Below are 13677 nucleotides of genomic sequence, written 5' to 3'. Positions count from 1 at the left end.
AGGGGGATTTCAGGAGGCTGCTTTCACCCCCAAACTACCTGGGACCAGCAGGTACTGTGATTTGGGACACGCTGCAGTACACAAACCCTGCAGCTCAAAACCCACAGAGCTGTCCATGCCCAGCTCTTTTCCCCTGGCACCACACTCCTAAAGATCTCCTTTTACTCATGGGAAGTTTTCAGAGCTGATGAGTTAAGGCCATTAGGGGAAATGGCCATCTAATGAGGATTTTAGCAAAGGGAGCCCATGAAGGCAGAAGATCTTTATATGGAAGCTTTTGCTGGGTGCTTTATTATCTCCATAGAAAGTTAATAGAGAGGCAGTGAGTGAGGTTTTGCAGTGGGACTTGGAGCACTGGGAGGTATTTCTTTTGGCAGTGTTTAGTTTCACCTGCGACCCTCCAAGGGGATTAGCATCTATTGCCATGATAACCTACAGCAGGATTTAGACCCCGGAACAGGAGAGGTTTTATTGAGATAAGTATTTGGAGTGGCTTGCAGGAGGCCACCTCCCTGCCTCCCTCTCCAGCCCTCGGAGGGAGCCTGGCTCCAGCCCACAGGAACTAAGAGCCTTACGAAGCAGAATGAAGCCATCAAGGCTTGGCGCGGAGGCAAGTTGCATTTCCACTCTCTGCAAAGTGCACAGTCACTGGTGCACAATTTCCTCCTGGTTCCCTCTAAGTGGATTCTCTGGATCTGCCCTTGCTTTTCAGGTGCTCGCTGGTTTGGAGGAGTGAGCTGCCTTGCGGGAGTGGGAGGCTGTGCTGGGAGTAGAAAGCAGCTCCTGGACAATCAACCTGAGTCCTCTCTCCTCCACTCATCTGCCTTTGGGAAGATTTGTTTCTATCAAATCCTCTATGCTGGTGGTCGTGATTTATAACGCCCAAGTGACCACCTGGCTCCAGCCTCTCAGATGAGCATGATGCGCTGTGACCTCTCCCTTTTTGCAAGGGGCAGCTCCAGCCCAGCAAACGAAGGACACTGTCTTTTCTCCATGAGGCTACCTGAGATGAAGATAGGGTGCCATGCACAAGGGATTTTGTCTTGCAGGAAGCGTGTGGAGGCTGATGTGACAAAGGGAGCATAAATGATTTAGAGAGGCTCTTGTCTAAGTAGGCTCATGACTGGTTCAATGCTGAGACCTCACCACTGGGACCCACCTGCCCATGCTTCTGTGGGTTGTTAGTCCCAGAAGCTTTGGTGCTCAGGCTGTGTTGAACGCTCTAACTAGCTGGTCCTGGGCACTGCAAGGCAGTCTGATGATGGTAGCTATGAACACCTCCTGCAGGGATTTCTTGCAGTCAGTAGCTGTGGTGAGTTGCTGCTTTGGGTGTGAATACTCCAGCAACAGCAGAAGTGATAACTTGTTTAGGTTTGCTGCCACAACGTCTGCAGTTTCATAAAGCAGGGATACCTGAGATCAGCTGTCTAATTGCTCATGGTGCCAGGATCAAATGGCACAACAAGAAGTGGGGAAGGTGGTCGTTACAGTGGGAAAGAGACACAAGCAGACACTGTAGTGGCCCCACAGGCAAGCTATCACACAACCTGCAACGTGTGTCTCTTGCAGATGTTCCCACCTGCACAGAGGAGGCCTCATCTCGTGGTGTAGACCCAAACCTTTACTGATCAGGGGTTTTTCTGGTCAGCAGAAAGAGCAGGGAAACAGCAAGGCTGGCAAAAATTGTAGGCATGAAAGTTGGTCTGGAAGGACATTGATCCATCAGTCAAGGGAGAGAGATGTTCCCTCATTCATGAGCAGATAGCAAGGCATGTCGATACGATACATTAGTAATAAATGGTGGGAAAATGGGAAGAAACAGCATGGCCGAAGGGGATCTTCAGGTAAGAGTTCAAAATGCCTCTTCTGTCAGGGCTGTTTCAATCAGCCTCTTTAAGAGGGCTTGAAGAAAGGTCAGTCTGCAGCTTCTAAACCTCACTGCAGACTGGAGCAGCCATCACAGCAAGTGCAGTGTGGGTGGGGGGGTATTTCTGTGGCACCAGCCAGTTTCGGTCCTTTTCAACACCACTTCTTTCTGAGAAGCCACAGCTCGAACACTGACAAGTCTATGACTGCAGACCTGGGTGTGCAGCGTAGCAGTGTCAGCCTTGGAAAGGACTCACCTCCACGGTCAAGAGATGAGATGCTCTTTCACCACTTGATAGCAGGCTTCAGATGTTCCAAGGCATGAAATAAATGGAGAACAAGTGTGAAGGAGGCTCCTTTAGGGTTCTTCTATCCCCACTTTACCTCCTTCCCTGCTCTCTAGCTGGGAGCATGGCATGCTTTACTGCATTAGCTTCTGCTCCCAGGGAAAAACCCCTGGCAAAGGACTCAGGACCTTGGGAACTCCGTGGGGTATAGCCTGCAGCAGGGGAAGGCTGAGCCTTTCAGCTGAGCAAAATGACATGCACAAGGGAGTCTTCCATGCTGGGAACAGCTCCCTTCCAGAACCCAAGAAACTATCCTCACTCCTCAGTGCCCGGACTCCATCCCCTCATAAGTCTGTGCCAGTCCAGCATGGCTCTGAGGGGATCAAGTCCCTCCTAGGAGGACAGACACACTCATGTCTTCTATTCACATCCCTTCCCAACTTCCCTGTGTACCAGCTCATCTCTTCCTGCACAGGGCAGATTTGCAAGCAGACCCTGAAAATGAATGTTGCTTCATTATGTCAGCAGGATGAAGGATGCCTCCAGAGTGGGACTCCTCAGTGGACTTGGGCATCACCTCTGACAGCGTAAAACAGGAGAGAAGCAAGAGAGGTGGTGGCTTGAATTGCATCTCAGGGGTGGGAAAGGAGGGATGATTTCTGTCTGAACATACAGCAGGACCAGGGCACAAACCGGGGGGTGAGAAAAATCCCATGGGGGTGCTCCACATGGAGGGAGCTGTGGGGGCTGAGATGAGTCTTTGCAGCACCGGTGGTTGCCCACTGGAGGTGGGAGACTTTAAGGTATCTTAAAGACAAGTCTAGATATGATGCTCTCTGTTAGAGCAAACAGGCCACTGTGAGGACTTGCAGGTATTGGCAGGAGTAAAGCCCAGTGTGCGGTTCACTGCTGCTTCGTCTGCATCCCTGTGGGCTTTCCACTGGTGCACGGCCCAGACTGCAGAGGGATCGATGCAAGGGGCATTCACCCAGCCACCCGGACAGGACCTTGTGGCTTTGGTCCCTCTCCAGGCAGGGAGCTGGAACGTCGTGGTGTAACCCAGTGGCAAGCACACAGGGGAAAGCACAGTTAACAAACCACGGCTGCAAGCAGCTGCTTAACCATTCATTGGGAAGCGCTGGATCAGGTGAGAGTAAAACCCAGTGAATTTTCCCACAAATGAGAAAGAGAAGAGAGTCTGGGAGAGTCTGGGAGCCCATCTGGCCTGCAAAGGGCTGGTGGAGTCAGGAGTCACCGAAGGCAGTAAAAACCCCACAAACGAACTGAAGGCAAAGGTGGGAGCAGGGGAGGTGGCCTCAAGCCCTTGATTAGGTTCGAGTTCCCCGTGTAAGTTTGGCGTGCAGTGTCCCATGAATCACTGAAGTGCTGCATTACCTTGCTCAGAGGCATCTGGTTCTCAGGCAGACCCCAAATGCCTGTTGAGCTCCTGTGTCTGTGATTGAGGCACTGGAAAAGGGTGTCCTGGATGAGATGCAGTGGAGAAGAAACCCCATCAGAGGGTCGTGTATGAACCCCACCTCCAGCAGAGCAGGAGCTCAGGCTGCCACACCAGCCCATGTAGGACATCGAAGCCAACATGCTTGCCCAGACTTGACCATGCAAAGGCACTGCAGCTTCTGTGAGAGCACTGTCCCTCCAGCAGCATCCTCAGGCTGAAGCATGGCCATGTGGTGTGTGCATGGGGCAAACCCCAGCTCAGGAGGTGTTTCAGGCTCTCTGCAGACCTGGCTTTGAGGTCTTCTTGGTAAACACTTCACCTAGAATTTTATAGCTGGAAACAGCGAAGCTGAGCTATTGGGTTATCTCCACACCCAGGATTTCCATAACTGGGGGCCATAAGCAGAGGCCACGGTGCCTAAGCTTTAGTTGAACTTTTGCTCTCAACAAGGCCCTGCAGAGGGAGCTTTAAGGTTCCCTTAATTTAACCAAAATATCCTGCAGCCCATTTAACAGCACATTATGAACTTTTATCATCAATAATTAACACTCTGAAGCATGTGGCTGGCTCAGTTAGTGACTTGCAACAGCCAGGCATTCACAGGGGGGATGCAGAGCCATCATGGCAAGAAGCAGGCACTTCCCCCAGCAAGAGGAGCACTTAATGCAGCTGGTTCTGGTGCTTAACAGCACCCTGCCAGCCAGGGAGCAAGGGGGAGCGGTGTCTGAGCCGGCTGCAGGGTCCACTGGGGGTGGCGGAAGGTCAAAAGAGCCTTTGGCCAGGACTTGGGGGTTGGTGCATCACAGGGATAAGCCCATAACTGTGCCTGAGTCCCCAGGGCTGGTGCAGCACCGTGCTGGTCACAGCGTCTTCTGACGGGACATCATCTCTCGGGGGAAAGGCTCTGCAGTGCCTAAAGCTCCTGGCAACTGCTGCAAGGAGTCCAGGCTGGAGGTCTCTGTCCAGACAGAGGGACCCTGCTCAGCCCCTGCTCCCGGGGGATTTGGCTACAGCATCAGGTGCAAAGGGACTCCCAGAGGCTTGGCTTTAGCAATATCAGTTCCACCTGGAATGATGGCCTTGATTTCAAGGTATCTGAGAGTAAATTTGACCCAGGGCTCAAAGCTTCCTGAGAGGAACATATACCTCATGAGCTGGTATCATGAATAGACTGACCACTGTCCATCTCCTGGCCCGCAACAGAGCCGGGCTCCTCTGCAAGCCACAGGGAATACAACTCAGTGTCTCCATCAGCTTGCCCACAACTCCCCCCCTCCCCGGCTGGTTCTCACCCCTCCGGGACATGTCCTTGTCTGTCCACCTGCCTTTGCACCAGAGGAGACAGCAGCACAAAGGTAACAAGCAGAGGGGCTGCACTTGGTGATGAATTAGTCATGGCCAGAGGACTGACCCCGTGTCCTGCTGCTCCACTGCCTGCACTGCACAGCTGTTGGGGGCTGCGAACAGTTGTAGAGCAGAAGATTCCCATGGTTTTGGCTACCGAGTGCATCCAGAGCTGCTCCATCCCACCCCCTCCCGCCCCCCTCCTTAAGCTGTGTCTTTTAATACAGACATAGAGGCAGCATGCTGGAAAAGCTCACTTAGATCTGAACTAAACAGCATAGCGAGGGTAGGAAAAATCCATGCAAGAACCTGGAGGTAGTGAGCACTTCCCGGCGCTGGCTGCAGGACACAGGCACGGCACTGCAGCACGGAGCAGCCTGCGAGGGCGAAACCCGGGCAAAGACAACTGCAGCATCTCCGGGAAGAATCATCAGAAGCCATCAGCCCCACGCACGGAGGCTGTGCTGCTTGCCACGGGGAGGTTTGAGTCTCTAGTGGCTGGAGCCTGGGACTCCCTGGGAGCCTCCTCACTGTTGGTTTGGTCCCGGTTTGTCTGCCTGAGCAGACGAGGTCAGCTCCTGCAGCAGGAGGTGGGAGAGCAGCACTGAGGATGCTCACATCCAGCATCCGCTCCCTCTGTGCACATGTGAGCAGGTCGGTGTTGAAGGGTCCTTTTGATGGAGCAAATAGTCCTCCCAGGAGGAGAACGGAAACCCTCAGGAGTGAGTGTCCCTCGCACCAGGAAGGCTGGTTGGGCCTGGGAGGGAAAGAAGGCCATGACACGAGCAGAGCTGTGCTCAGCCTGGGACACACTGCCCCCATTTCCCATGGGATGGGCTGGTCAAGAGCTCTAGTGTTTGAGCAGATGGGATGGACCATGTGAGAGAGCAGGCTGTGAGGATGAAGAGGGGGGAAGCAAGAGGAGAGAACAGCAGCAGAGATGATGGACAGGATGGAGGGAGAAGATGAAGGTGGGATGAAAAAAGTCAGAAGTCAAGGAACAGATTCACTCATGGTGTGACTCAGGTTGGGGAAAGGGGCCTCCAGAATTACATTAACTGATTTTGGTGACTGCATGAAAGCAACACTCCCACCCTGAACGCATCCAGAGTGGATGAACTTGTGTGGTGGATACCCCCTCATTGTACTGCTAGGCAGGATGAAGTGAAGGTTTTACCTCTGATCATCTGTGAGGTAAAATCGCCTGTGAGCTTCCCTCCTCTCTGATTCACCCAATGATCCAAAGCAGAATCTCACAGCGCTTCCTTCCAGCTTACAGCTGAAAATGAGGGAGTGCTCCTGCAGGGCTTCAGCAGGGCTGCTGGCAAGCAGGGGGATAGTCCTGGAGTTGAGGGTGGTGAGAGCCAGACCTTGGTCTTTGCATGGGCAAAGCACAAGATTCAGTTGCTGGAAGTGTTTCTTTAACACAGATTAAAACAAATACAGAAATTTGTATTTCTGTACAACCCAGCTTTATTAGGATCCCTTCTTGTCACTGGGATGAATGTGTGGAGCCCAGAGCTCTGGTTTTGCTCACTAGAGCCAAGTGTTAAAGCCACTCACACTGCAGGCAGGTTGAACATCCCCCAGCTCCTGCTTTTGGGAGCAAGAGGAGGAAACTCAGGATTTGGTCCTTGGAAATGCAGACAGGAATCTATCTCCAGGGTGAGCATCAACCAGCTTTTCCTGCTGCTTTCAGGAGCTCCCACCCTCTGCTGACCAGACCAGGTGGGAAGTGCCTGGATTTCTGCAATGCAGCTTCTCTGGGCACCCTGTGCCAGCGCCTCAGCAGCCTCACAGGGAAGAACTTCTGTCTAAGAGTTCATCTCAGTCTCCCCTCTGGCAGCTTAAAGCCATTCCCCCTTGTTCTGCCCCTACAGGCCCCTGTTCCAAAGCCCCTCTCCTGGTTTCTTTTAGTCCCTTTGGATATTGCAGGACTATTTATTATAAGGTCTCCCAAAAGCCTTAATAAGTGAATAAATATATTTTTATATATTTTATATAAAAATATATCAAAATACGTAATTGTGAATGATATTATTAAGATTAAGATACTGTTCTTTATATCGTTATTAACTCATTTCCCAAACTCTTTCCAAATGCTAATTGCTGGCATCTTCCTGCCCCCCCCCCCCCCCAACTCTCCTCCTCCCTGAAGCCTCTAATTACTGCTTTACTCCTTTTTCTCTTGTAGTGGAACAGAACCTACTCCAGGCTTCGACCTCTTTAAAAATACATCTGCTCTGCTCTGCACTAAGACACATGGAATAATAGAAGAGCGGCCGTCAGCAGGGGCACCCTTTACCTGGATGCCTTTCAAAGGCAGGAATCTTGGAAAGAACATGGAGCATTTTCTCTCCTCCAGACCCAAAGCTGGGCACAAAGCTGTGACATGTTGGTAAGAGCTGAACGAGAGGGTTCAGGTGTCCCTCCTCTGGGGCAAGGCTGGTGGCAGCGACACAGGGGTTAGTCTGGAGTTACCCCTCTGGGCTCAGGCAATGCCTGTTGCTCTTACTGGGGATGGGTAGTGATGGCGGCCTCCTTGCTGATTTCCCACATCCTTTAAAGCTCTGGGTGAGGACTAGAGCAACAGAGGCCATGGGTGGAGACACGGGACCTGCTGGTGATCCCCAGAGAGTCCAGCTATCAGCAACCTTCCCTGCCTTGTTTCCCTTCCCAGCGGGGAAATCGTCCCCTTGGCTGTGTGCTGACACAAGAGCTGTGCTGGCACCATTTGCTGTCATCCTGCAGCTCAGGAACCACAGTCAGTCCTTCTCCCTTGTGGAACAAAGTGGGGTGAAAGGGATCCAGTGCAGCATTACAGCCATGCTCCATCCTAAATTATTCTAAAACATAGAGGGATTTCTTCAAACACCTCCGCGTTTGCCTGGACTTACCAGGCTCAAGTTCAGCAGAGGGCCTTGGCTTTTACAGCAGGATAAAATAGAAAAGAACATGGCATGGAGCTAAACAGCTTGGAAGGAAGCACCGTATGGCAAGAGAGATCCTTGTTGAGGGGTCACGCATCAGCTCCGGGGGCAGAGCTCCAGTAATTGATGTCTGAGAGCTTCAGCAGCCCAGAGCCGGTGGGCAACTTTCCTCAGGAAGCCTTTGCAGCACCAGGTTTAGGACTCATCTCTGCTAAGCTGTCACGATCCCATTTATAGATGTCTCCATCTGAGCTGGTCGTTCAGCATCTTTATAGGCTTTGAGGTGAGTTAAGATGCCTCTAGAGCACCATTCACCCTCCCCACTTCAGGAGTCAATGTTAGAAAGAGATAGACTGTGCTGTCGATTCCCTGGTTCCTCTCCATTGACCATAACTGGAGCCTAAAGGTCTACACTCACCTGTGCACCTCTGCTTTGAAGACCCCAGATCCATCTCTATCAAATCCCTGGTGAGGTAGCTCTGTGTGATGATTTTGAGTTCCCAGGAAGCACCATCTCCTGACTGGAGTGTTGGGGAAGGGAGAAGGCCGTTAGGTATCTGGCTGGGCCCAAACCCTCAAGATGAGACCCACAGGAAGGGGCAGCTGGGAGGCCACAGCCACCCTCACCCTGCCACCAGCCTCCCCCGGCCGAGACACCCTGGGGAGGAGCAGCAGGAGCCGACACAGAAATGGAGCTGCAGGACAAGAGAAGGGAAGAGACAGCAGCTTTTCCCTGAGCTGTGCCCAGGAGGTGGCTATTGAGGAGCAGGGGATTGGGATGCCAAAGGGGCCCTTCTGTGATTCTCATCCTCCTCCTTCCTGGACGACCCCCCCCCCTCCCCATGCACCCTGGAGCCTCGCACACAACCTGAGCACAGTGGGTGCTGCTGGAGCAGGAGTAGGAGCAGGAGGAAGAGGAGCAGCAGGACCAGTAGCAGAATCAGGACCAGGACCAGGAGGAGGAGCAGAAGGAAGAGGAGAAGCAGGAGCAGGACCAGGACCAGGAGGAGGAGGAGCAGCAGGACCAGAAGCAGGAGCAGGACCAGGAGCAGGAGGAGCAACAACCCCCCGGCCACCTCCTGCCCAGTCCCCCGGGTGTGATGAGCTCTCCAGGCCTCAGCCCCGCTCTGCAGCCGCTGCCCACCCTTCCCAACCACTGGAGCCTGCTTCTTGTCCTCATCAATTGCTCCGGTCCCGGCCGGTCCCCCTCATCCCTTACCTGGCGGCCCCGGGAGCCTCGGGCAATCCCGGCCCCGCTCCAGCTCCGCGCATTCGCTTGAGCGCTTTGCATTTGTGCCTGGGAAATACCGACTCGCCTTTTTATGGTGGCGGGTGATAAATATTGCATCGCTCTCCCTCGCAAACTTTGAGGAGCGGGGGCAGAGCGGTCCCTGCGCCGCCGGACCGGCCCCCCCCGCGCAGGGCTGAGAGGTCCCCGTTTGGGGTGAACTGGAGGGTCCCAGTTTGAGGGGTCCCTGCAATGCAGGAACGTATTTTGCCTGCAAGGGAGAGCTGGGGGTGGGGGGGGGGTGGAACAGGGCCCCGGTAATGCTGGAGCCGATCCTCCGGGCCCCCCCGGGCAGCACTCAGCATCCAGCGTCATTAAAATTTCATTGGCAGCACTTGGCCAAGGTCTATTTATGAAAATGCGCTTTTCGCTCCATGGAAAAAAAAAAACCCAACCCAGGAACGGAGCGAAAGAACAAAGGCGGGGATGGGGGTGGAGAAGCGCCCCGGAATAACGCGGAGGGGGGCCGGGGTGGGGGTCGGAGTGAGGGGTCCCCCCGCTGAGTCCCCCCGAGCCGCTCCCGCACCCCGGCGGGAGCTCGGGCGCTGCGCCGGTTTCCCTCTGGTCGCTTAGGTTGTTCTTGGTTTGGGTTTTGTGGGGTTTACTTGGGGTTGGTTTTTGTTTGTTTGGTTGGTTTTGGGGGCGTTGATGTTGTTTTGTATTTGTTTGGTTTGGTTTATTGGGTTTTGTTGGTGCGGGGGGGTTGTTTTATTTTGGTTTTGTTTTGTGGGTTTTTTGTGTTCGGTTTTTTTTTTTTTTTCGTTTTCCTTTTTTTGTTGCTGTTTTCGGGTTATTTTGGTTTTCTTTTATTTGGTTTGGTTTGATTTGTTTCGATTTTGGGGTTTTTTTGTATCTGTCGTTTTCTTTTTTTTTTGGCTTTTTTCCCCCCTGTAAAAGCCGCTCCGTTCCGCCGCAGGGTCCTCCCGAACCCGAACCTGAACCCGAACCCGAACCTGAACCCGAACCCGCATAGCTCCCCCGAGCCCCCGTTTCGGGTGGTTTTTCCTCCGAATAAGTTATTAAAAAATAAAAAATGAATAATAAAAAAAAAATCCTGAAACGAACAAACCCACAAAAATACAAAGCCAAACCAAAGCCAAATCCAAACTAACACCCCAAAATAAACCCACAAACCAGAGCCCGCTCGTTTCCCTCCCCCGGACGGGGACAGCCCTAGTCTTGGTCTAGGCTCATTTCGGGGTCCCGGCCCGGGACCGGGGGAGGTCCCTGCCCGGCGGGGCATCAGCTAGGGGCAGAGCACAGTCCCGGTGGGGTTCGCGGGCGAGTTGAGCCGCGGGAGCATCCTCCGGGCTTCAAGGCAGAGCTCACGCCGGGCTCAGCTCGGGGACCCGCGGCCCCGCGGAGCCTCTTCCCCGCTGCGGCTCCTCCAGCCCGTCCCCGCGGTGGGTCCGCTGGAAGGGAGCCCCGCTCCGGCCCGGCCCACCGCCTGCCTTCCCCATGGAGGAGAACAGCCCGAGCCACGTCCCGACGGCGGCCAGAGGCGGCGGGGATGGGCGAGAAGAGCCGCGGCGGGGCAGAGCCCGGCGGCAGCAGGAACTCCAGGAGGCAGGAGGGTGAGGTAAAACGTGCATGGTTTATTTGAAATGCTGCAGCGTACACAGACACCGAACTCCATTCAGCACACACGCGGCGCAGCGAAATCTCGTTTACTTTTAAGATTAAAAGTAAAGCAAAACAAAAAGGAAACGGAGGCAAAATGTCTCTATTAAATACGCAAAGAAAAGAAAACCCAAACGGAGTGTTCTTGCCTTAAAAAGTGCAGCGCTGACGCTTTGCAGAGCAGCCGCCCGCGGGGGTCGGGGCTGCGGGACCCCCCCGGGCCGCTCCTGGGCCCCCGGTGACTTGATTGTCGAAGCGTAGGATTGAACACAGGGAGATCAGAGGGACCTCGGACGGTTCGCGTGAAACCAAAGCAAAACAAAGCTCCATTCCCAACACACGGGGCTTCAGGGACGTGCCAATTTATCTTTTTTAAATTTTTTTTTCCTTTTTATTTTAATTCTTTTATCTTTTTTTTTATATATATATTTTTTCTTCTTTTTCTTTTCGTTTTAATTCAGCCGATGAGGTAGAAACAGAAACGTTACTGCAAAAACGCGATGGGTTTGGAACAGAACCATGCAAGTGCGTGTGTGTGGGGGCCCCGGCAGCGGGGAGCGCGGCGGACACCCCTATTTACAGCCACCCGGAGCACTTCTAGCGCGTTTCCTTTCTCAGTTATTTCACTTTTTTCCTTATTTTAGGCTATTTGAAAGAAAAGGAGGGGACACCAGGCGAGGGGCTGCGGCAGAGCCCGCCGCGCTCTGGGTGCTGCCGCCCTGGCCACGGGCACCCCAAAAATCCCCCCTGGGCTCTTCGATTTCTTTTTTCCTTTTCCTCCATCTTTTGTCCAGTTTTATCTACAAAAGCAGTCTGTACCAGTCCCAGCAGCGGGGCCACTTCGCCCGGGGGTGAGGAGCAGGCACCAAACTCTTCGCTTTGGGCGGGTTTCCCTTTTTTTAGGTTTATTTTTCCTTTTTGGTTCTTTTTTTTTTTTTTCTCCCCCCAATTTTCTTTTTTAAACACCAACAATAACAGTCCCCAGCCCCCAGCCCAGCCCGTTCTGGAGGGGCCGGGGGGGGTCCAGGCCCTCCCCACCACCACCCTCCCGGCCCCTTCTTCAGTAGGTAGCAGAAAATTTCATCCTTTTCTGCTTCTGTCTCTGATTGCAAAACCAGACCCGCACCACGTTCTTCTTCAAGTCTAACTTCTCGGCGATGGCAGCGATTTTCTCCGAGGAGGGCCGGGGCTGCACGGCAAAATAAGCCTCCAGCGAGCGCTTCTCGGGGGCAGCGATGGACGTGCGCTTGCGCTTCTTGTCCCCTCCCGTGTAGATCTCAGGTTTGGTCATTTTCTCCCTCTGAGCCCGCTCAGCCTCCTCCAGCCACGCTTCCAGGATGGGCTTGAGGGCCACCATGTTGTTGTGGGACAAGGTGAGGGACTCGAACCTGCAGATTGTGCTTTGGCTAAGGCAGCCCACCCCCGGGATCTTCAGGTTGGCCAACGCGGAGCCCACATCTGCCTGGGTCACCCCCAGCTTGATCCTCCGCTGCTTGAACCGCTCAGCAAAGGACTCCAGCTCCCGGGGGTCCGTCTCCGTCTCGGGGCCGGAGATGACAGCGTGGGAAGCAAGGCCGTGGGGGTGGGACATGTTCATGGGCTGGGAGTGATGGGCCATGTGGTTGATGGCCGACATGTGGGAATGAGGGTGCGAAGGTGTGGAGCCCACGTCCAGGCCCGGCACCCCTCCAAGCGGGAGGGCAGTGTTGAGATGGTCCAGGAGCTCTCCATCCAGGCCCTGGGAGGGCTGGTGGTGGTGGGGATGGTGAGTGGTCAGCACGGACGGGTGGTGCAGGTGGACGGAGGACGAGGTGGGAGTGCAGGACACGCTGCTCATGGTGTGGTAGGTGGCATCTGGCTTGAAGGGGTGGGTTTTCTGCGACACGATATCCACGGCGGCCAGAGCCTCGGCGCCCCGCAGCAAGGTCTCGTCAAAGCCCGCAAAAATGTTACCCTGGATCTGCGGGGGGGGGGGGGGGGGGGGGGGGGGGAGGGGATAAAAGAGGGAGCAAAAACAAACCGAAAGAGCGGGAGAGGGTTAAAAGGAAGCAGCGCTGCGGACATCCAGCTCTGCCCCTCCAACAGCGCCTGGGACAGGGCCGATGAACCGAGTTTAACCCGTTCTCCCTCCACATTAAAGTGCCGGGATCAGGTGCCGGACTTCGGGCACCCCCGTGCTCTCCGGCGTCCTCCCCAAACCGGAGAGCGGCCCCTGAGGGGCCCAGATCCACCGGGCATCCCTCAGAGCCGCCGCTGCACCGACGGGGCGGAGGGGGGAAACGGCTGCTTTCTCCCCGCCGGGACGGACCCACCGGCGCTTCCCCGCTTCCCGGCTCCTCTCCTGGCTCCGGGAGCGCTCGGAGAGAGGAATCCTCCACCCTTCCCAAACCCCACACAGCACCGAAACCCACACGGAGACCGTCTGGAAGTTGGGGAGGGCGCAGCGCAGACCCCCGATCCTTCCCGTGGGGTGTTGTAGGGAGCCCCACCGAGGGGCAACTTACCTGTGGGGCGGGCAGGCAGGCTCTGCGAATGGCCTCGGAGCTGGTGTGCAGGTGGGGGTACTTGGGCTCGTGCAGGATGGGGTGCATGCTGAACGCCTGCTTGCTGTTCATGGACATCATGGTGGGAGCGGATCGGGGCAGGGGGGCTCCGGGCTGCCCGGCTCGGGGGCGCGGTATTGTCTGACTCCGCCGCCCGGCATCAACGGCATTATAGCCCGGCCCCACCGCCCCCCCGCCCGCTCATTGGACGGGCCCCGGGAGGTCCCTCCCACCGCCCGCCCCCCGGCACCCAGCTCACCCCCCCCCTCCGGTTGTACTCCCCCAAACCGGGGCTCCCCCCTCTTGGCTCCCCCCCCCCGGCTCCGCGCATCCCGGAGCG

General features: G+C 55.1%; 1 protein-coding gene across 1 annotated transcript; it reads right to left on the bottom strand.

Moving 5' to 3' along the window:
* Window positions 1-11817: 11817 nt before the first annotated feature.
* LOC115612712 (brain-specific homeobox/POU domain protein 3) lies at window positions 11818-13418 on the bottom strand. Its single transcript, XM_030497347.1, has 2 exons — window positions 13299-13418; window positions 11818-12754 (listed from the first exon to the last, which is right to left on the bottom strand). The coding sequence occupies exons 1-2, from the start codon at window positions 13416-13418 to the stop codon at window positions 11855-11857; spliced, it is 1020 nt and encodes a 339-aa protein (XP_030353207.1). The 3' UTR covers window positions 11818-11854.
* Between the last annotated feature and the right edge of the window lie 259 nt (window positions 13419-13677).

This window comes from Strigops habroptila, chromosome 9, assembly GCF_004027225.2.
Source record: "Strigops habroptila isolate Jane chromosome 9, bStrHab1.2.pri, whole genome shotgun sequence".
NCBI classification, from domain to species: domain Eukaryota; kingdom Metazoa; phylum Chordata; class Aves; order Psittaciformes; family Psittacidae; genus Strigops; species Strigops habroptila.
The sequence above is the reverse complement of the archived record's forward strand: the minus strand, read 5'-3'. Positions and strand labels throughout refer to the sequence as shown.